We start from the raw sequence: 22,286 nt of genomic DNA, 5'->3' as shown, positions 1-22,286 counted from the left end.
CTATAATCAGAATCTGACATCCAAGAGGAGTTCACGATTTAATATCATCACTATTATATAATATAATTATTGCCATCACTAATTATCTTATCCTCCCGTCCACTTGGCCTTTGCTACGTTTTTATATTTTTTGACCTTTAGCATGACATGGCAAAATGTCTGTCAGTGTTGAAATAATTTCACTACATCTGTGTTTCTTTCTGAGTAACTTTGCTCGATGTGAAGGTGTGTGCGCATGTGGGTTTAAATCTTTTCTCACTTCTGTTATGACTGTGGGGATTGTTTGAGTCATGTGGCGAAGGCCATGTGAGCTCGTGCCAGCGGGAGATGTGCCCGAGCAGGAAGGCTAGCACAGGGGTTGCTTTGTCCCTGTAGTACAAGGGTTACTAGGGCTTAAAAAACCCGTTTCACATATGCTGCAACTCTTAACAAAAGACAGTCGTGCTAAATCCCGGGAGGTTTAAATTATTTAGACATGTAGGACCGAGATGTAGGACTGATCTGTATAGTACCTCTGTCTTGCACAGGCATGGAGCTGGATGTGCCCTCTTTGCCCACTTCTTGTCCAATTGCATCACCTGGCCGTCTTTCATGACAGAACTTGTTTTTTATTCTGCGCAAGTTTCCGTATCATGATTTTCTTTGGATTTTGGTGTACTATGAATACTCTTGTGCATCTCGAATACTGAGGACTGATCAGTGGACATGTTATATTGTGAAATCACGCCTGAAAGTTGTACAGCCAAAGACTCGCCCCAGGATATCATTAATCTCGAAATCCTGTATTTCTAGCAGGGCTTTGAACTGGTTCAAGGAACGAAAACGAAAACCGGGAACTTTTTCTATTTCACATGGAACAGAAACGAAACCAGAAACTTTATTATTTTTTATGTTCCGGAACAGAAACGCTTATTAAAAATAATGGTAACCGGTTAATACCGGTTTTTATTTCGTTCCTCAAAGTTTCCGTAGCCTACAAATAAAAAAAAAAGTCATTCTTCTCCAGCGCAAGTTTCTATGACCCGCTGGGGTTCACTTCCTGTGTGACGTTCGCTGACTGAATGGAGAGAGCGGGAGGGTGGACTACTATCACGTCTCCACATCTTAAATAAGAGATAAATATTGCAGTCTATCGTTATTCAAAAATGTCAATTTCAAACACGATATCAATATATTTGTCCACATTAATGAGAGGCTCGCGAACATTAAATGACGTTAACCTCTGTTAGCCTATCAGTGCATAGGGCCTGACTAGCCTTTGGTAACACACTAAACGAATTATCTTTCATTTTTGGCACTTTTTCTGTTTGTGTAGATGGGAAGACATACTGAGAATCCAAATCGCCAACATTTGAAATAATAATTGTTTTGAATTATTTCTTGTCTTATTTAATGAAGGTTGTAATAGAATTAGCCTACATTTGGCTTAAGCTGGATGAGACAGAGACATAATTTTATAGCCATTTGTTAAACAGCTGACAGGGAACGTAATTAACCGTTCCGGGAACGAAATTTTTTTGTTCTAACCGGTTCGGGAACGTCTATTTAATGGTGGAACCCAAAACCGGAAATGTTAAAATTCTGTTTCTGTTCGGAACGAACCAATAGGAAAAAAATTCTGGTTCAAAGCCCTGATTTCTAGATTAGATTAGATTAGATTAGATTAATTGACTTGTTTCTATGTCTTGTAAACATTGTTAATAAAAGCTCATCCTCGCTATGTTTACGATGCTGTAATCTGATCATCTCTGCCCAGGTTATTATCCGCATGTGTAAGATCATCGATAAGACGTGCCTGTCCCCGACTCCAACGCTGGAGCAGCACTTGATGTGGGACGACATTGCGATCTTGGCGCGCTACATGCTCATGCTGTCCTTCAACAACCTGCTGGATGTGGCAGCTCACCTGCCCTACCTGTTTCACGTGGTGACTCTGCTGGTGGCCACAGGGCCGCTCTCGCTGCGAGCCTCCACCCACGGCCTTGTCATTAACATCATCCACTCGCTCTGCACCTGCTCACAGCTCAGCTTTAGCGGTGAGGGCATGCACACCGAGTGTATCCGTCCTAGCCATACCTCTAGCTACGCTCACCGTGTTTAATGAAAACACTAAACCCCCCCACTATAAATCGGATAGTTTGATAGGTTTAACGCCGTTAGAACACGGTAAATTTGTTACGAATTTCAGCCAAGACCTTGTTAAAATAAGGAAGGCCATCCTCAGATGTCTTCCAGTTAAATTTGGACCACACAAAATATTTTCTTGCTGAAAATAAAAAGCATCTGTAGATCAGTCATTAGTCTGAATGAATATCTTCTTTTATATTTATTGCTAATTGATCTGAAGAGAAGCTAATGGAGCAGGTTGATAACAAATGCTTGTTCTGTCCTGCAGAAGAGACCAAGCAGGTGTTGAGGCTGAGTCTGACCGAATTCTCACTACCCAAGTTTTACCTACTGTTCGGCATCAGTAAAGTCAAGTCTGCAGCCGTCATAGCGTTCCGCTCCAGCTACAGGGATCGCTCCTTCTCACCAGGATCGTACGAGCGAGAGACCTTCGCTCTCTCTTCGCTGGAGACGGTCACAGAGGCTCTGCTGGAGATCATGGAGGTACTTGATCGTTGTAGATAATTGATAGTCAGCTGCTCGGTGTTTCAGCCAATCGGAAAACTTTCTGTACATTCTCAGTATTGTAGTAGAAGTTTAATAATTAAATAATATTAGCTGGCGTTGAGTGGTATATCAGATATTCCATTCAGCTAGCATGATATTGAACAAGTCGAAGATGAGTATCTGAATGGAATATATCTGATATACCATGAAATAAAGCTGTTATTATTATACATACACACACTCTTCATGTCTGCATTCTCAAAGGCCAATGCTAGCTTACCTGTGGCTCGGTGCTGTTAGCGCGGCAGTCCAGTTACCTTCCAGCTGGTGTAGCAATAGCGTTAGCAAAGGCCAATGCTAGCTTACCCGCGGCTCGGTGCTGTTAGCGCGGCAGTCCAGTTACCTTCCAGTTGGTGTAGCAATAGCGTTAGCAAAGGCCAATGCTAGCTTACCTGTGACTCGGTGCTGTTAGCGCGGCAGTCCAGTTACCTTCCAGCTGGTGTAGCAATAGCGTTAGCAAAGGCCAATGCTAGCTTACTTGTGACTCGGTGCTGTTAGCACAGCAGTCCAGTTACCTTCCAGCTGGTGTAGCAGTAATGTTAGCAAAGGCCAATGCTAGCTTACCTGTGACTCGGTGCTGTTAGCACAGCAGTCCAGTTACCTTCCAGCTGGTGTAGCAGTAACGTTAGCAAAGGCCAATGCTAGCTTACCTGTGACTCGGTGCTGTTAGCACAGCAGTCCAGTTACCTTCCAGCTGGTGTAGCAGTAACGTTAGCAAAGGCCAATGCTAGCTTACCTGTGACTCGGTGCTGTTAGCACAGCAGTCCAGTTACCTTCCAGCTGGTGTAGCAATAGCGTTAGCAAAGGCCAATGCTAGCTTACTTGTGACTCGGTGCTGTTAGCACAGCAGTCCAGTTACCTTCCAGCTGGTGTAGCAGTAATGTTAGCAAAGGCCAATGCTAGCTTACCTGTGACTCGGTGCTGTTAGCACAGCAGTCCAGTTACCTTCCAGCTGGTGTAGCAGTAACGTTAGCAAAGGCCAATGCTAGCTTACCTGTGACTCGGTGCTGTTAGCACAGCAGTCCAGTTACCTTCCAGCTGGTGTAGTGTTAACGAAGGCCAAAGCTAGTGCAGTCAAGCCAAATATTATTATTATTATTATTATTATTATTATTATTATTATCCATGTGTAATTTACTCTTAAAATCAACACACACAATGGAGCGACCCAGCAGCCAAAATTCTCTCAAAATCTTCCTTTTTTTTTTAATGAAACAAACCTGGCGGCCATGTTTGTTTACAAATTGTCCCTGTCGCTCACTAACACGGAAGTTTTACGTCTCTGACATGTGATGTCGTGTTGTCTTGACAACGTGCAGTATTGTTACAAATGTTGCACGCTCATTCTCCATTGGGTACAGTGGCGTAATACCCGGAGGATGAGCGATATGGTAACAATATTGCATGCTATCAATAAACCCACAAGAAGGGAATAGAACGTTTTTATTCCATGGAAAAAGTGGCCTCTATGTCTCATAATAGATAATATTGATTATTCCAAGTTTTTTTTAATTTGGACAGTCTTTCTTTCAGATCACTTCATGTTGCTTTGGCTTAGGTTTAAGTGTCCTGAAAGTATTTCTGCTGTAACCTACAAAACTGCAGTACTGTGTACCAGTTGAGACAGGCTTCTGTACCGGTTCCATTTACTAAAATGTGGCCTTTATATTTTTAGCTTAAGTCTTCAACACTTCCTCACACTGCTGTTTCCAGGTTATTTTTACAGCACTGAAGAACCCACAGGGTTTTTCCACGCACTCATTTGTTTTATACAATTGAAGTGATTGAGTGGATTTTTTAATTAATAATCACATATCAAGGTGCTCTTGTTATTGTCTTTAGAAGCAGATACACACCCCTGAATGGGGTTTAATACCAGGGAGATGTTTGTCCTGAGCATAATGAACAGAGTGAGTAATTTGTGAGTAATCCGGTCTCATTTCTTCTCGTCAGGCTTGCATGAGGGATATTCCAGCGTGTAAATGGCTTGATCAGTGGACCGAATTGGCTCAGAAGTAAGTTACCACCCACAGTTTTATTTGCGCATCTGGTGTACTGTGCTCTGCTGATGCAGTATATGAGAAATATGTGTGTCAGGATGGTCAATGAGTCATTCTAACACCGGTTTTGTAATCAGTCCACATGTTTTGTTTTGTTTTTTTTCTGCAGGTTCGCGTTTCAGTACAACCCTTCTCTACAGCCCCGGGCTTTGGTGGTGTTCGGCTGCATCAGCAAGCGCATCACTCACGGTCAGGTCAAACAGATCATCCGCATCCTCAGCAAGGTGAGTCACGTGCTCATCACACCTATTTTTGTGTAGTGATTACAAGATGATGCATGATGCATGGCACGAAGAAGCGGCTCCCAGACTCGTCCAAAACACAACCCAGTCACTTACATTAATGTCCATCAGTGGGGAACCGTCAGGGCCTTCGAGACCTTCAGAGCAGGTTTCAGAATGCGGATTGCCGCCCTGACAGCTTGAAGTTGCTCTATTTGAGTGTGGTTAAAAAAAAAAACACACACACCACAAAGCTGCCTTTCATAAGCGATAACATCATACAATTTGGCTGTAAGTTTCCTCTTTCAGATTAATGACACTTCAGCTAGACTTCCTTTCACTCCGGCCAGTTAACTGTGACTGCAGGATAACAGCTGCACTGTTATTATAGTGATGACTACAGAGCATCTGCAATGTGTAATTCACAACGGATGGACCCTTTGTTGTGTGGACAGGGCCTGGAGAGCTGCTTAAAGGGGCCAGACAGTTACAACAGCCAGGTGCTGATCGAGGCCACAGTCATCGCTCTCACCAAGCTGCAGCCCCTGCTTACCAAGGTACAGCAAACTCTGATCAGATCAACATGTAAACACGCGCGCACATGCACGCACTGCATGTGAGACCATGAATTATTTTGAGAGAATATGCAAGTATTAAAATTGGGAAAGTTTCTTTTAATTAAAAAAAAATCTGATTGAAAATGTAAAGTGAACAGACACTTTGTTAATAATAATAATAATAATAATAATAATAAATGCAAGTTAGCTTGTACTAGTTAAGATTCAGTGATAGTTGCTATGGTTACAGTGTAGGTGTTGCATAAACTGCTTTTTTCAAAGTATCACAAAAGATGTTGAGTACAGCACTTTTTTGTTGGGGGGAGACGTGAAAGCAGTCTTACTTTAAAACCCAACTCTATCTGGTCTGAGGTGAGTGGGTGATGCTTTAGGTATAGAGTTTATCCAGTGTTAAACAGGTAGCTATAAGCTACTTAACATAGAAAATTGCATTGATTGATTGATTAATTACATTAGGGTAGGCTGTGTAAATTTTGCTCGATGACACCTACTGAATATTATTAGATTTAAATAATATTGGCTGGCTTTTTTTCATGGTATATCAGATTATATTCCATTCAGCTAGCATGATATTGAACAAGCTGAAGACGAGTTCAGTATCATGCTAGCTGAATGGAATATATCTGATATACCATGAAAAATAGCCATTATTATTATTATACACATTCCTTTCAGGTGTTAAATGTGTCTTTCTCTTTCAAAATTCTCTCAAAATCTTCTGTATTTAACGAAGCAAACCTGGCAGTCATGTTTGTTTACAAATCATCACAGTCGCTCGCGAGCACAGAAGTTTTACGTCTCTGACTCGTGACGTCATGTCGTCTTGACAACCATGCAATATCGTAAACCATATTCAATGCTCATTATCCATTGGGTAATATAATAATACATAATACACATGGGATAAGCGATACACTAACAATATTGCATGCTATCAAACCAAATGAATGAAACCCGCGAGAAGGAAATAGAACACAATAGAACGTTTTTATTCCATTGAAAAAGTGTCCTGTATGTATAATAATACATTTATACAACCCTGATTCCAAAAAAGTTGGCACAAAGTACAAATTGTAAATAAAAACGGAATGCAATAATTTACAAATCTCAAAAACTGATATTGTATTCACAACAGAACATAGACAACATATCACATGTCGAAAGTGAGACATTTTGAAATTTCATGCCAAATATTGGCTCATTTGAAATTTCATGACAGCAACACATCTCAAAAAAGTTGGGACGGGGCAATAAGAGGCTGGAAAAGTTAAAGGTACAAAAAAGGAACAGCTGGAGGACCAAATTGCAACTCATTAGGTCAATTGGCAATAGGTCATTAAAATGACTGGGTATAAAAAGAGCATCTTGGAGTGGCAGCGGCTCTCAGAGGTAAAGATGGGAAGAGGATCACCAATCCCCCTAATTCTGCGCCGACAAATAGTGGAGCAATATCAGAAAGGAGTTCGACAGTGTAAAATTGCAAAGAGTTTGAACATATCATCATCTACAGTGCATAATATCATCAAAAGATTCAGGGAATCTGGAAGAATCTCTGTGCGTAAGGGTCAAGGCCGGAAAACCATACTGGGTGCCCGTGATCTTCGGGCCCTTAGACGGCACTGCATCACATACAGGCATGCTTCTGTATTGGAAATCACAAAATGGACTCAGGAATATTTCCAGAGAACATTATCTGTGAACACAATTCACCGTGCCATCCGCCGTTGCCAGCTAAAACTCTATAGTTCAAAGAAGAAGCCGTATCTAAACATGATCCAGAAGCGCAGACGTCTTCTCTGGGCCAAGGCTCATTTAAAATGGACTGTGGCAAAGTGGAAAACTGTTCTGTGGTCAGACGAATCAAAATTTGAAGTTCTTTATGGAAATCAGGGACGCCGTGTCATTCGGACTAAAGAGGAGAAGGACGACCCGAGTTGTTATCGGCGCTCAGTTCAGAAGCCTGCATCTCTGATGGTATGGGGTTGCATTAGTGCGTGTGGCATGGGCAGCTTACACATCTGGAAAGACACCATCAATGCTGAAAGGTATATCCAGGTTCTAGAGCAACATATGCTCCCATCCAGACGACGACTCTTTCAGGGAAGACCTTGCATTTTCAACATGACAATGCCAAAGCACATACTGCATCAATTACAGCATCATGGCTGCATAGAAGAAGGGTCCGGGTACTGAACTGACCAGCCTGCAGTCCAGATCTTTCACCCACAGAAAACATTTGGCGCATCATAAAACGGAAGATACGACAAAAAAGACCTAAGACAGTTGAGCAACTAGAATCCTACATTAGACAAGAATGGGTTAACATTCCTATCCCTAAACTTGAGCAACTTGTCTCCTCAGTCCCCAGACGTTTACAGACTGTTGTAAAGAGAAAAGGGGATGTTTCACAGTGGTAAACATGGCCTTGTCCCAACTTTTTTGAGATGTGTTGTTGTCATGAAATTTAAAATTACCTCATTTTTCTCTTTAAATGATACATTTTCTCAGTTTAAACATTTGATATGTCATCCATGTTCTATTCTGAATAAAATATGCAATTTTGAAACTTCCACATTGCATTCCGTTTTTATTTATAATTTGTACTTTGTCCCAACTTTTTTGGAATTGGGGTTGTATTATTGTCACTGCTTGTCAGCACTCTCTCAGAAGTGGATTTGTAAAAACAGTGATATTGAGGGTGTGTTATGATATAAACCAGGAATATCTTTAAACTTTTTCGTCCTGGATAGGACTCGCCCATGCACGAGGCCCTGTTCTGGGTGGCCGTAGCAGTCCTGCAGCTAGATGAGGTGAACCTGTACTCAGCAGGCACGGCCCTGCTGGAGCAGAACCTACACACCCTGGACAGCATGCACATCTTCAACGACAAGGTGCTCCATCCATTTATATACAATTCCTAAAATAAAAAAAAAATCTGTTGAATTCCCATAATCAAAAAAACAGATTAAAAGACGTGCTTTCAGTTAACAACAAAAACTGGCGTCTCCAGTATCAGTCAGCGGTGAAGCTGGAGCTTTAAGTTTTCCATGAAAGGAAAGTCTACAGGACGGAGGAGTTTAAACGTTTTTACGTTATTATGGTGGGCTTTTTGTTTTGTTTGTTTGTTTGTTTGTTTGTTTGTTTTAAATAACTTCAAGAGGAGAAAAAAGACCTAAGTGCTGTAATGTACATAATAACAGGAAGTAACTTGTTTTATAGATGTTCCACAGCATTTAATGTAACTATATTTGGATAATATGGACAACATGACGTTCTTTATTAATAACTAAAATTGTATCTGTTGGTGTGTGTTCTATTTTTGTAAAATAACTTACTTTGGGTTGATTTTGTCTCAGGCCATATTAAACCATGCATGGTTGATTTATTTTCTCATTACAGCTCTCAGCAAAGGATTTTCTTCCTTACTGGTGTTTCAATACGCAAATTCTGTTCACAGTGGAGGAAGGGGTGGGGCAATTGGGGTGGGGTCTGGGGTCAGTTTGCATATCAGTAAACTCTAGAAAGGGGTAAAAGTGCACTGTAGCTTGTTTTTAAGTGATTTTTTTTTTTTGTTCTTGAAATATATATTTATTATTGTTGTTTTTGTTGTTAGTTGTAAACCAGACATGGCAGCCATGTTTGTTTCTTTCTACAGAGCCCTGAGGAGGTGTTTATGGAGATCCGGAAGCCTCTGGAGTGGCACTGCAAGCAGATGGACCACTTCGTCGGCCTCAACTTTAACTCCAACTTCAACTTTGCACTTGTGGGTCATCTGCTTAAAGGTGAGATCTAAAAATACTATAATCGCTACTGTAAAAACTCAGAGAAATTAACTGTCTTCAAAAAAAATAAGTGTGCTTTCATCCCCTTGCTCAGGCTACAGACACCCCTCCCCCACCACTGTGGCCCGGACAGTGCGCATCCTGCACATGCTTCTCAGCCTGGTAGGGAAACATCTCAAGTGTGATAAGTTCGAGGTCAACACGCAGAGCGTGGCCTACTTGGCTGGTGAGCGCTGATCGCCCTGCTAATTTCAGCGCTGTCGAGTTGCTGTGTGCTCTCATTTTGACCGCTCTCTCTCTTTTTATTTTTATTCACTGCAAACCATCGCAGCTCTGCTCACCGTGTCAGAGGAAGTGCGCAGCCGGTGCAGTCTGAAACACAGGAAGTCTCTGCTCCTCTCCGATGTTGCCATGGAGAATGTTCCTATGGAGACTTACTCGATGCATAACAGTGACCCTAGCTGCAGGTGCAAACCACAAGATTAAACAATGAAGACTTGTAAATAACTATAGCATATTGAAGTGAATGTTTGTTTTTATTATAGGACGTTGAGCGAGAACCATCCATGGGCGTCTCCTAAAGTTTCAGAGCGCTACTTGGTTGTAAACTACCCCGTCGTGGGCCAGATCAGCCCTCGGACACGGAAATCCATGAGCCTGGACATGGGCCAGCCGTCTCAGGCCAACACCAAAAAGCTTTTGGGTAAGACTGACACGACACAACCAGGACTGACCAGATATTAACAGGAACGCTAATCCAGTCTGAATAAAGCCTCTGAACAAGTTCTTCTCTGTGTGTGTGTGTGTCAGGGACGAGAAAAAGCTTCGAGCACTTGATATCAGACACTAAAGCACCAAAGAGGCCAGAGATGGAGTCTGGCATCACCACGCCTCCCAAAATGAGGAGAGTGGCTGAGAACGACTACGAATTAGGTGATTATTGTTAGCATGCGGAAATGACGTTGAAGAGGGCTGTGTGTGGTGTAAATGAAAATAACTGTGGTGTGAATGTGTCATAAAGTCACTGAATCTCGATCTGAATCACACATTGCTGTTGTTGAGACTGAACAAGTATTTACAGTTAGTGGCCTAATTACTACTGCACACAGTTTTGATATTTCAGATACTTGTAGTATTTTTTTTAATAATAAAATGAATATAAAAAGTACACAATTGCTTAGCCCGTAGTCAGCTGAGAGAGGCTCCAGCTTGCCTGTGACCCTGTAGAACAGGATAAGCGGCTAGAGATAATGAGATGAGACAATTGTTTAGCTTTACCAAAACTCTTCCTACCTAAAAAAAAATACTATGAAGGTAAATCTGATGATCAAATTATACGAGAAAAGTGTCACACATCCTGCTGTGGTGAAAAGTAAGCATCATGTTGAACAAGAGATGAAATTTATACACATTTTTGACACCAAATAACTTGTAGTTATATTTTATTTATAGAAAAGAACAAGGCTTCTCCATGTGGCTGAACTGTAACACTGTTTGGCAGCAGTCTCAGCCAATCAGAACAAGTTTTAAAATTATTTTAAACTTTACGCCCCGCCTCTAAAGATTAACAGCAAGTGCATGAATTGAAAAATTGAGTTTGGGCCAAAATAGGGTTTTTCTGCTTGTAACATCTCAACTTCAATAAACCGTAAATATATTTCACAACATGGACGTGGTGTTTTTTAATTTAATTTTGAAATCTTGCTTAGGTTAGATTCCTGCAACGATAGTGTTTTGATAAGGAGCGAGTTTAACAAACATGATGTTAAAATGGTGCGTTTGCCTAAAGGCGTCTAAAATCTCATCATTAGCTCGCAATGTCACGATTTGATCAAGTTGTTGGACAGATACATGCCGAGAAAAACGGACATGAGCCTTATCGATTCAATTTGTAATCAGATTATGCGCCGTGATCCTGAACCACGGTCAGAAGGAAATCTTTAAATAGAATTTTTTTTTTTTTTCCTCCTTTGACTTTTGGAGGTCATGAGATTTTAAAATCCTGGAACTTCTGGTCAGTGGTGTAGCCAGGATTTTTTACATGGGGTGGCCAAAGGGGGGCCAAGGATATACAATGGGTGGCCATGCTGTGACTAAATAAAGGGGGGGGGGGGGGTCTGGGGGTCCTCTCCCAGGAAATTTTGAATTAGCTTGATTTGATTTCCTGTATTCTGATGTATCTGGTGGCATATCTGGTGCCTAACTCATGAACAAAACCCATGTGAGCCAAGAGGTCAGAAATTAATGTATTAATTTATTTATGTAAGAAAGCATGTGCAAAACAAAGAAACCATCCAACTTGTTTACTCTAGTTAAGCATCAGGATTTTAACGATCACTACTAAAAATCAGAAGTAAAAACTAAAAGATCACCTGTCCCAGGCACCTGGGAAGTCATCTCATCTCATTATCTCTAGCCACTTTATCCTGTTCTACAGGGTCGCAGGCAAGCTGGAGCCTATCCCAGCTGACTACGGGCGAAAGGCGGGGTACACCCTGGACAAGTCGCCAGGTCATCACAGGGCTGACACATAGACACAGACAACCATTCACACTCACATTCACATCTACGCTCAATTTAGAGTCACCAGTTAACCTAACCTGCATGTCTTTGGACTGTGGGGGAAACCGGAGCACCCGGAGGAAACCCACGCGGACACGGGGAGAACATGCAAACTCCACACAGAAAGGCCCTCGCCGGCCACGGGGCTCGAACCCAGGACCTTCTTGCTGTGAGGCGACAGCGCTAACCACTACACCACCGTGCCGCCCCCACCTGGGAAGTAGTAAGGATATTAGTCAGGCTTGAATAAAGAGTGCTTTGCTCAGGAAAAGGAAAATACTTGTATACTTATACATACAACATATGTAAACACTTACAACATGTTGTGATATTGTCCATTGTAAGTACTGTACAAACTAAATGTGTTGAGTTACAAAATGTTTGTGTGTGCGTGTGTGTGTGAGAGAAAGTGTTACACTGATGTAACACATGACATAGATGAGGTGTAGTGCATGAGTGGTGTGTGTGTGTGTGTGTGTGTGAGAGAGAGAGAGGGGGAAAGTATGTGCACTGCATGTAGATATAGATGAGCTGTAGTATACGAAGTGTGTGTGTGTGTGTGTGTGTGAAGATATGTTACACGTAAATACAAAAATGAAGTGCATAAGTTGTGTGTGTGTGAGAGAGAGAGTGTATGTTCAGAGTGTATGAGTGTTGTGTGTGTTATACGTGAATATAGAAATGTAGTGCATGGGTGGTGTGTGGGTGAGTGTGTGTTCAGAGTGCATGGGTGGTGTGTGGGTGAGTGTGTGTTCAGAGTGCATGGGTGGTGTGTGGGTGAGTGTGTGTATTGAGAGTGCACGAGTGTTGTGTCTACCAGTGAGTGTGTTACATGTAAATATAGAAATGTAGTGCATCATGCATGAGTGGTGTGTGTAAGAGAGGGTGTGTGTTGAGAGTGCATGAGTTGTATCTTATAGTGTGTGTTAAGAGAGTGAAGTACGTGTTCATATATGAGAGAGAGAGTGTTAAGACAGTGCACGAGTGTTACATTTAAATATAAAAATTTAGTGCATGAGTTGTCTGTGTTGAGAGTGTATGAATGTTACATGTAAATATAGAAATGTAGTGCACAAATTGTGTGAGTGTGAGATAGACAGTGTGTTAGAGTGCATAAGTGTTGTGTATGAGTGAGTGTGTTACATGCAAATACAGAAATGTGGTGCATGAGTGGTGTGTGTGTGTGAGAGAGAGGGGTAGGGGGAGAGTGTGTGTTGAGAGAATGTATGAGTGTGACAATTATTAATCAATGTGTACTCCCACCAGTAACACACATCATCTCACACACATTAATATAAACATCACACAACATCTCTATATTTTCTCTATATCTATCTATAACCCTAACACCCCCCCCCCGGCCACCCCTTAGCTCCGCCCTGCTTCTGGTTGAGATGCATGCAAAAGAGAAACATATTTCAATTCAGGAAAGCCTGTTAAGTCTGTACAGAGCTATAAATAGTAGAAAATAATCAGAATTTTTCTAGTGGAAGGGTTTTCCCAGGCCATTGTGTGTGTGTGTGTGTGTGTGTGTGTGTGTGTGTGTGTGTGTGTGTGTGTGTGTTTATTTTATTTATTTATTTAGCATATTTTAATTGACACAAATCACTTCTTGTAAAGTACATCACACTGAGAGTAAAATAAAGAAGAAAACTCTAAACACCAACCATATCGGTATGCTGATTGATTGATTGATTGATTGATTGATTGCTGAAATATACTTTGTGTGGTTTTTTTTTGTTTTGTTTTTTTGTTTTTTTTTTTAAATGTATACATACAGAAACCCAAAGAATCTCCCAGCAGCACCACCACCTGAGGAAAGTCTCCGTGTCCGAGTCCAACGTCCTCCTGGACGAGGAGGTCCTCACTGACCCAAAGATCCAGGCCCTTCTCCTCACCGTGCTGGTGCAAACTCACCTCTCGCACACACTTTCACACTTGCTCATTCGTTTTGGTTCCTCTTTTCGGGCTCTTTGTCGTGTTTGTCTGTGTATTTGTTTCCTGTTGTCTTTTCGGCCTCTCTATCTGCGTCTCTGTTCCTCTTCAGGGGTTCACTTATAACACTTTAACTTGGTTTCATAACATGATGACTTCTCCATTTTGAAAGGATATTGCAAATTTCACTTTTTTTTTAATTCAGGATGATATTTAAAATTTAAAATCTAGCGTAATCAAATGCAAATGTATAAACAAGCGTTTAATGTTTGTTGCAGGCAACTCAGGTCAAAAACACGACAGATGAATTCGATCAGAGGATTCTCTACGAGTTTTTAGCCGAGGCCAGCGTTGTCTTTCCAAAAGTCTTTCCTGTCGTGTAAGTCAAAGAAACCATTTATAATCAACACTGTAGCATTTCCACGAGAGAATGCCATTAGACATTGTGATATGAATTTGATGTCAGTCCTACAAGCCCCGCCCCCTTCCCAGTGTAAACCAGTATTTGTGTATACGAACAGGATTCGCTTAAAGGTTATGGTACAGTAACACCACTCACATATTCAGTAGCTGTTTTTCCAGGCCTTAAATTAATTCCAGCTCTGAAATAATTTAATTATATTGAGTAATTCTAACTCGCCTCCAGTTTATCTTTAAGATCTCTGAGATTTCAGTAACTCACACGTCCTTAATCTTTTACACTTTTTCCCTGCAGTCACAACCTCCTGGACTCGAAGATCAACACGCTGCTGTCGATGTGCCAGGACCCGAACCTGCTGAACCCCGTGCATGGCATTGTACAGAGTGTGGTGTACCATGAGGAGTCACCACCACAGTACCAGCCCTCATACCTTCAGAGTAAAAACACACACACACACCTCACTTGCTGCACCCAACCAGGCATTAACAAGTGACATGACTTTAAGAGTTAAACTGGGCTTATGCTGCATGATTGACATGATGTATGAAATCACATGAGAATTACAGTGTTGAAAGGGTTAATATTAACTAGCTAGAAGCTACACCATTTATTTATACATTTACGATGAATTCATATCAAGCTACAGCAAATAAAAATGAATTACACCATTATAATAAACTCAATTCCTGTGCTCCTATTCCATATTATTTTTACTGATACATAATAAAGCTCTCATTTTCAGAGTGACGCAGTTTGTTTCAGTCGAAACGCTGTGAATGGAGAATGAGCGCTGATCTCAGACATATTGAGGTGACATCACCACTCTTCCCCACTTTCTCTCTCGCCCACAGGTTTCGGATTTAATGGACTCTGGAGATTTGCCGGGCCTTTTTCAAAGGTAGTGAGCCTTAATTTCTCTGGTTTACTGAAAAACAGGAAGTGGCTGAGAAACTCCTGTTTCAGAAAACTCCCTTTTCTGTTTTCTGCATTATTAACAACACTGCTGTCAGAGTGGAACAACACCCGTCCTCTGAGATTTCTGTCCTCTGACTCAAAGATGTACCCTGTTTTCTAAAATGAAAGATAATTGTTTCATTCGTGGTTTGACGGAGATATATTTTTTTTTAAATGAGGAATTTTATTTTTTTTTTTTAAATCTGCTCTTTAAAGCTAGACAGTGTTTGGATTTTGTAAAAATCGGTGAAATTTGGTCATTATGATTTATGTTGATTTCTATAATATCTAAAAAAAAACAAAACAGCCCATTCTGTGGCTGGGAAGTTATTTAACCCATTGACGCCTGAAACGCCTGCAAAAAAACGTCTGCAAATGCCTAAGCCAGTTTTTAGAAAAGGTCCCCATCTGCCTGAGGGTTTTCTGAAATAAAAATAATTAATTGAAAACACCTATGAAAAATTCAATATCTCAGCCTCTGAAGCACATAAAGACATGAAATAGTTGCATTTAAAAGATAAAATTCTCTGCTTTTATTGGATCATGCTCATTCAGCATTAACACGAACACATTTTTATAAAAAAAAAAACAAATCTGTCATGCGTCTTGAAAATAATGACAGATCAACAATGCTGCGTTATGCAGCAACCAGCATTTGGGGCAATGTTGCGTTATGCAACAACCGGCGCTAGGGGCAATGTTGCGCGACGCAGCATCCGGCGTCAATGGGTTAATTTGAGGGGATTCCCGAACAAATCATGTGCATGAAATCGCTCGCTTCATGTAGTCAAGCAGACAGAGGAAGTCTGTGTGTATGCGCATGCGCAGGTTTACCTTTGAGCGTGCACTGACAGTTCCATCATTCTGTCGCTAAACGAACAGCTGATCACACCGAGGTGCTCGCTGAGCGCCAATATTTATTAGTTTGGTCCTGCGTTTCCTTTCCTTCACAAGATAATGTCTTTTCTTCTCGCTTTCCGTTACTGTAGTCAGTCTTTCATGTTTCATTCGCACACTCGCGTCCTCCATTTTTCTCTCCTGTTTCAAATGTGTATCCCACAATGCCTTGCGTGAATGGGGAAAACCCAACACATGATGCATGACATAGTATCTTGAATTGGGTCATGGTGAAGCAGGAAAAAATAGTGGAGAATTTCGGGACACGTCGCCCTAAAGTCATTAATGGTTCTATTTAAAAAAAAAACTAATGAAACTGGAAGTCTGTGATTCGAATTCAGTAGCTTTCAGTCCAATAAACAAAAATAAGGCAAAAATTAAAGGCGGTATGCCTTTAATTTAAACATGTCTTGTTTTTGGTTTTATGCTTTTTTTTTGTTTGTTTGTTTTTTAACTGAATTATTTGCTTTCACATTTATATACTGTGTGTGTATATAAAAACATTATGCTAAATGGTGCTTGGTATCTGATGGCGTAGCTTTTCTTTCTTTAATCTGAGCCGCTGTCCTGTTGCCCACAGCAAAACCAGATCCCGGGCTATGCCGAGCTGATCGTTAAGTTTCTGGATGCTCTGATTGACACCTATCTGCCCGGGATTGATGAGGAAGGTAGCGAGGAGGCGCTGAGGACACCCACGTCTCCGTATCCACCTCCGGTCCAGAGCCAGCTCAGCATCACTGCCAACCTCAACCTCTCCAACTCCATGACCTCACTGGCGACCTCACAACACTCGGCAGGTCAGTGTACACACCCCCACACCCCTCCTTCTCCTTCGTCAGCTATAGTTGACTGTTAAATGCACATTAACTCAGGAGAGCTGACCAGGGTGGATGTAGAGCAGGTCCCACCCAACCATTCTCACACACACACACACACACACACACACACACACACACACACACACACACACCTATGGGCAGTTTAGAGTAGCCAGTAGAGTTAACTTCACCGTATGCCTTTGGACGGTGGAGGAAACCGGAGCACCGGAGGTCACAGTGAGGCGACAGTGCTAACCACTGCACCACCGTGCCGCCCATACAAACACCTTCATCCAACACAACACACACTAAACCATATATTCTGTACTGAGCACACGGCGCGACGTCGTACCTGCTTTAACAGCTTTTAAAGGCTTTCAGGGGAAGAAGATTTTGAAGAGCACTTCAAAACTGGTTTTAAATTACAACTCAGTTAACTTTTGAAAAAAAGTATAAAATTTTCCACAGAACCCGAGGACGGCCTGTAACGCAGCAAGGTCGCATCCTTTTTGCATTAGCCTGATTTGAATATGCGCATTGCTTCGTGTTTGTTTAGTGGGAGTGTTGTTCCAGCAGCTATGAAAATGTTCACTACCATTAACTTGGTGTTAATGTAACCTTGAAACATCTCTTAGGCACAGATTCTAAAGTAAATTATGAAGGTTTCAGCCATGAAAACGTAATGTATTACAATGCAATTAGATTAAATGATGCATTAATTAATATGAATTATATTATCCTGATTATTATGCCTTAAAATATGAGTTATTGGTCAAGTTGAACTTTTAGATAGATATTTTCCAGATTTACAGAGGGATTACATGGAATGGCATGTTAGTCCATTAAAAATAAAATAAATCATTTAAAAAAAAAAAAGCGCAGCAATAAATATATGAAAGATTCAAACAATACTGTGAAATAAGTCAATAAAGAAATGCATAACTTGACATATTTCATCATACTCTTTCACAATTGTCATTTTTGTTTGTTTTTATTTCATATTGCGACTTTTATTTCCTCCTGTTGTCACGTCAGTCAGCACCAGTGGGGCGGAGTCAGGGAAGATGATTGGTTGTTCACACATTCGGGTGTGACTAAAATGTGATTAATCTGGAATAAAATTGCATTATTTGGCAAACTGTCTCCAGTCTACATCTTTCCGGCTCTGGTTCTTTTACAAGAATCTCTCTCTCTCTCTCTCTCTCTCTCTCTCTCTCTCTCTCTCTCTCTCTCTCTCCTCCTCATGCTAGTTTCCATCTCTTAGCAGCTCTTTCAGTGTGTGCTGTCACTCTGCAGGTGTTGATAAAGAGAACGTGGAGTTGTCTCCGAGCGCGGCGGTTCCCACCAGTGGACGTGCGCGACACGGCTCGGCCAGCCACGTGCAGAAGCAGCGCAGCGCCGGCAGCTTCAAGAGGCCAAGCATCAAGAAAATCGTATGAAAACGGTGTCCTCTGCTGGCCCACACTCCATGCTGCATTTCTACTCACACACTCCTTCCTTCTGCTCCTCTTAGTTAGGGTCCCCCCCCCCACCTCCGTTTTCAGCCATACTTTGCCTGATGATCAATAAAACCACAGGACTAATGGGAAAAGTTCTCACATGTTTGGGAACCAGTCAGTGTGTGTTTGAGGAGAATTTTTCATATTTATAATGGAACTCTATCTTCTTTTTTTTTTTTAAATGCACCTCAACAGCTCTGTTAATTCTTTTTATTAAATACTACAAACCAGGTATCTAAAGGAAAAGCACTGAAATTTACAATTCCAGACTGCATTTGAGTGTTTTAAAAGCTTTTTTATGATTATGATTATTTTTATTAACTTTTATGGAAAGTATTAACCAGGTTGCTCTTTCAGCTCCGTTTAGTCCTGTAACGTTTTTTTTTTTTCTCTACAAGGTTTATTTCTGCATACATTCTGCTTTTCTTATAGCAAAAGCGTTTTGTTTTTTTCCCTCTAGCAAGTCTTTGGGAACAAATAGCTCGGTTTTAACACATGCAGCACACATTACTGTATATTCACAGTATAATTTGCACTTGAATTACAGTGTGTATGTTTCCAGTCCTGCTCAGGTCCATGGATGTGCAGAACTGTTTCTGGACAATTGAGGGCTAATGACATTTTTAAATAAGTAGATCAGATGGATGGATGGATGGATGGCTTTGCCCATGGCAGTGTAGGCTTTTTCCCTAAAAATTGTCTAAACTGTTTTGTTGTAATATATCGGTCTCCATGATGATGATGATATTGCTCAACGCACTATCTGATTATCAACATCAGACTGATAGTAAAACAGCACTTGCTCAGAATGGAACTAGTTCCATTTTTATCCACCGCCATCCTTTTAATCCATGAAATGAAGGCATGTGATGCTGACTGATCATTTTCTTCTTTTTATTGCATAGACAAGTAGCTCGATTAGAATCGGTATTTCCATTAAACACATTGTTAGCTGAAACCTAACCAACAACTTTTACAGCATTTGATCAGTATCAGGAGGAATTGGCTAATACTCAGAGCGCTGATGTTGGCACTGTGTCAAATCAGGGATGTGTCAATCATCTGTCGTGTCATATTGGAAAGGGGATACTTTACAGTCTTTGGTGTGGACACAACACATCAACATGGTACTCAGTTGAGTGTTTACAGTGAGTCTATACTTGAATTAGCAAGAAATTGTGAAGCAGTGTCTCCTTGAAAAGAAGAACGTGAAGGAATGTGATACTCATAATCATCTGTGAGGAATTTGTAGCAAAACCAAAGTTGTGGATAATGGTGCAATATAATCTAAGCTCATTCACCAACACTGCGAGTGGGACGATTGGTGGGACCAAGTCTTAATTTGCGTCAAGTATTGAAATAAACAAGGATGTTGTGGTAGTTCAGCGTTTTAAAAGTGCAGTTTATAATGCTTAAAAAAGCATCTAAGATTTCTGATAGTCCTAAAGTTTCATGGAAAATGTAGAGATGTTGCCGTGCAGGTGCTTTGGCTTGTTTTGGCCTCTTGACCAGGGTGTGTTCTCGCCTCATGCATTGTGTTCCTGAGATGGGCTCTCGATCCACAACCCTGACCAAGATTAATGAATGAAAGAAACATGCAATGCTATCGATCATGCTAATTTAATCATTTCAGGCTTGTGTTAAAGGTTGAATTTCTGAATCCTAGAGAGAAGGTTTTGGACATTTAATACTCAACTCTGTGTGGGTTTTATTCTGCCTCATGTCTAACGATTTGTGATTTAAAAAAAAAAGTTAGGTTTACATGTTTATCCATTCAGCAGATGTTTTTATCCAAAGTAACTTCAGAATCCAGAGCAAAGAAGAAATGCAAAGGAAAGTCAGAACCATTGAGGCTGTGTTTCTCTGGCAAACGCTGAATTATCACCATCCTTACACAAAATACTTAAAGTTAGACGGCCTTTCGATTTCATAAAAACGGTGAAATTTAGTTCCCTCTGAAATTTGATCATTGTGATATGTTTATTTCTGTAATATCTCACAAAATATCAGGCTATTCTTTGGCTGGGAATTTATTTAATTTGAGGGGATTCCCGAGCAAATAATGTGCATGAAATCGCTCGCTTCGTGCAGCCAAGCAGCCAGAGGAAGTCCGTGTGTGAGCGCATGCGCAGGTTTCCCTTTGAGCGTGCACTGATGGTTTCCATCATTCTGTCGCTAAACGAACAGCTGATCACACCGAGGTGCTCGCTGACCGCCGATATTTATTAGTTTGGTCCCGAGTTTCCTTTACTTCGTATATAACACAACGTCTTTTCTTCTCGCTTTCCGTTACTGTAGTCGGTCTTTCATGTTTCATTCGCACACTCACGTCCTCCATTTTTCTCTCCTGTTTCAAATTTGTATCTCACAATGCCTTGCGCAAACAGGGAAAGCCCACCACGTGATGCATGACGTAGTATCTTGTATTGGGTCATGGTGAAGCAGGAAAAAATAGCGGTGAATTTCAGGCCATGTGGCTCTAAATTCATTAATTGCGCTATTTAAAAAAAAAAACTAATAAAATTGGAAGTCTGTGATTTCGAATTCAGTAGCTTTCAGTCCACTAAACAAAAATAACTGGGTGTCAGGGAAAATTTCTTTTTATGACCTACACTACACTGAAAATCTGAAAGGTAGTCTACCTTTAAATATGTAAAAGAATTATTTTATTTTTTTTAATGCAATCTGCTCTCACATGCATACATGTGAGGTCATCAACTTCCACTTTGTCCTGTCAAAAGATTTTTTTTATTACTTTTTATTGATATGAATGAACTTTGGTAAGGTGAGATGGCACTGTGCAGGTTTTAATGTTGGAGATGTATTACTTATTCATTCTTTAACGCATTTAGATTGTTTTCTTACTAAAATATATTAAGTTAAATATCTTTGCTTGAATGTTATGTTAGTTTTTTGTATTCACATCAGGGCCAATTATATTAATGAAGCTTTAAAGACAGGTTTGGATCAGAAAAGATTAATTGATGGAGGACAGAAAGGGTGAAGTGTTATTAATCGGATAACCATCAGTGTATGCAGGTAATATGGCTTTGCCCTTATCTTGGGTGTGCGCGCGCGTGTGTGTGTGGTGGGGGTGTGAGTGAGCGACTGTGTTTAGCCATAGACTTTCACAATACCTTAACTAGTTAAGTGTAATTTGCTGAAGTTATGCAAAACAGAACCTTTTTTCATCTGTTTCCTGTTTTTTATCCTTCACAACTGTGCATAATTGTGTAAAGAAAATTGAAAGAGGTATATTTACTACACTGTAAATACATGTGACAATATATTGTATTATTTTGCTTTTTGTACGAGTTCATTGCTGTATGTGTACAACAGAATATGACTTACTGTTGCATCGGTAACTGAGACGTCCATCATGTTCCCAGCAGTCATAAAACCTCTGACGATAAACAGATGGTTACAAACCGAAGATCTAGACAATTGGAAAGAAAAATGTTGTATAATAAATTCCAGTTACCATCTGATTTCATATTTACACACCTTACACTAATAAAGTACATTCTGTCCAGATTGTTCGTCATGGTCTACATTTGGTGCTGATTATGAGAGTAATTCTATTTTATTGAAAAGGCCCAACTTCCTGGTTGGTACAAAGGCCCAAAATATAATACATTTGTACAAGATATGTACAAGATACTAAGTAATAGTGGTTTTTTTTGAGATGTAGATGCCTAAAATGTTATCAATGCCATTAATCTAACAAGAATTAGATTTCATTTCATTGGTCTCCACCAGGCGGCACGGTGGTGTAGTGGTTAGCGCTGTCGCCTCACAGCAAGAAGGTCCTGGGTTCGAGCCCCGGGGCCGGCGAGGGCCTTTCTGTGCGGAGTTTGCATGTTCTCCCCGTGTCCGCGTGGGTTTC

General features: G+C 40.8%; 1 protein-coding gene across 3 annotated transcripts in view; it reads left to right on the top strand.

The window, feature by feature from the left end:
* Positions 1–21,932, top strand: part of nf1b (neurofibromin 1b) — a 153,482-nt gene extending 131,550 nt beyond the window's left edge. For 2 of the 3 annotated variants that reach the window (XM_060908982.1, XM_060908981.1), the window contains 17 exons: positions 1,757–2,036; positions 2,396–2,610; positions 4,627–4,688; positions 4,843–4,957; positions 5,410–5,511; positions 8,283–8,423; positions 9,188–9,314; positions 9,409–9,540; positions 9,646–9,781; positions 9,860–10,017; positions 10,125–10,247; positions 13,657–13,781; positions 14,090–14,190; positions 14,527–14,669; positions 15,084–15,130; positions 16,664–16,880; positions 18,198–21,932. In XM_060908982.1, coding sequence (XP_060764965.1) covers positions 1,757–2,036; positions 2,396–2,610; positions 4,627–4,688; positions 4,843–4,957; positions 5,410–5,511; positions 8,283–8,423; positions 9,188–9,314; positions 9,409–9,540; positions 9,646–9,781; positions 9,860–10,017; positions 10,125–10,247; positions 13,657–13,781; positions 14,090–14,190; positions 14,527–14,669; positions 15,084–15,130; positions 16,664–16,880; positions 18,198–18,340 — 2,367 coding nt within the window. In that variant the 3' untranslated portion in view covers positions 18,341–21,932. Of the gene's footprint in view, positions 1–1,756; positions 2,037–2,395; positions 2,611–4,626; positions 4,689–4,842; positions 4,958–5,409; positions 5,512–8,282; positions 8,424–9,187; positions 9,315–9,408; positions 9,541–9,645; positions 9,782–9,859; positions 10,018–10,124; positions 10,248–13,656; positions 13,782–14,089; positions 14,191–14,526; positions 14,670–15,083; positions 15,131–16,663; positions 16,881–18,197 lie in introns of those variants that run through there. The other variant, XM_060908983.1, reaches the window with a different exon arrangement.
* The last annotated feature ends 354 nt before the right edge of the window (positions 21,933–22,286 follow it).

This window comes from Neoarius graeffei, chromosome 25, assembly GCF_027579695.1.
Source record: "Neoarius graeffei isolate fNeoGra1 chromosome 25, fNeoGra1.pri, whole genome shotgun sequence".
NCBI classification, from domain to species: Eukaryota; Metazoa; Chordata; class Actinopteri; order Siluriformes; family Ariidae; genus Neoarius; species Neoarius graeffei.
This window is presented reverse-complemented; position numbering and strand designations above follow the sequence as displayed.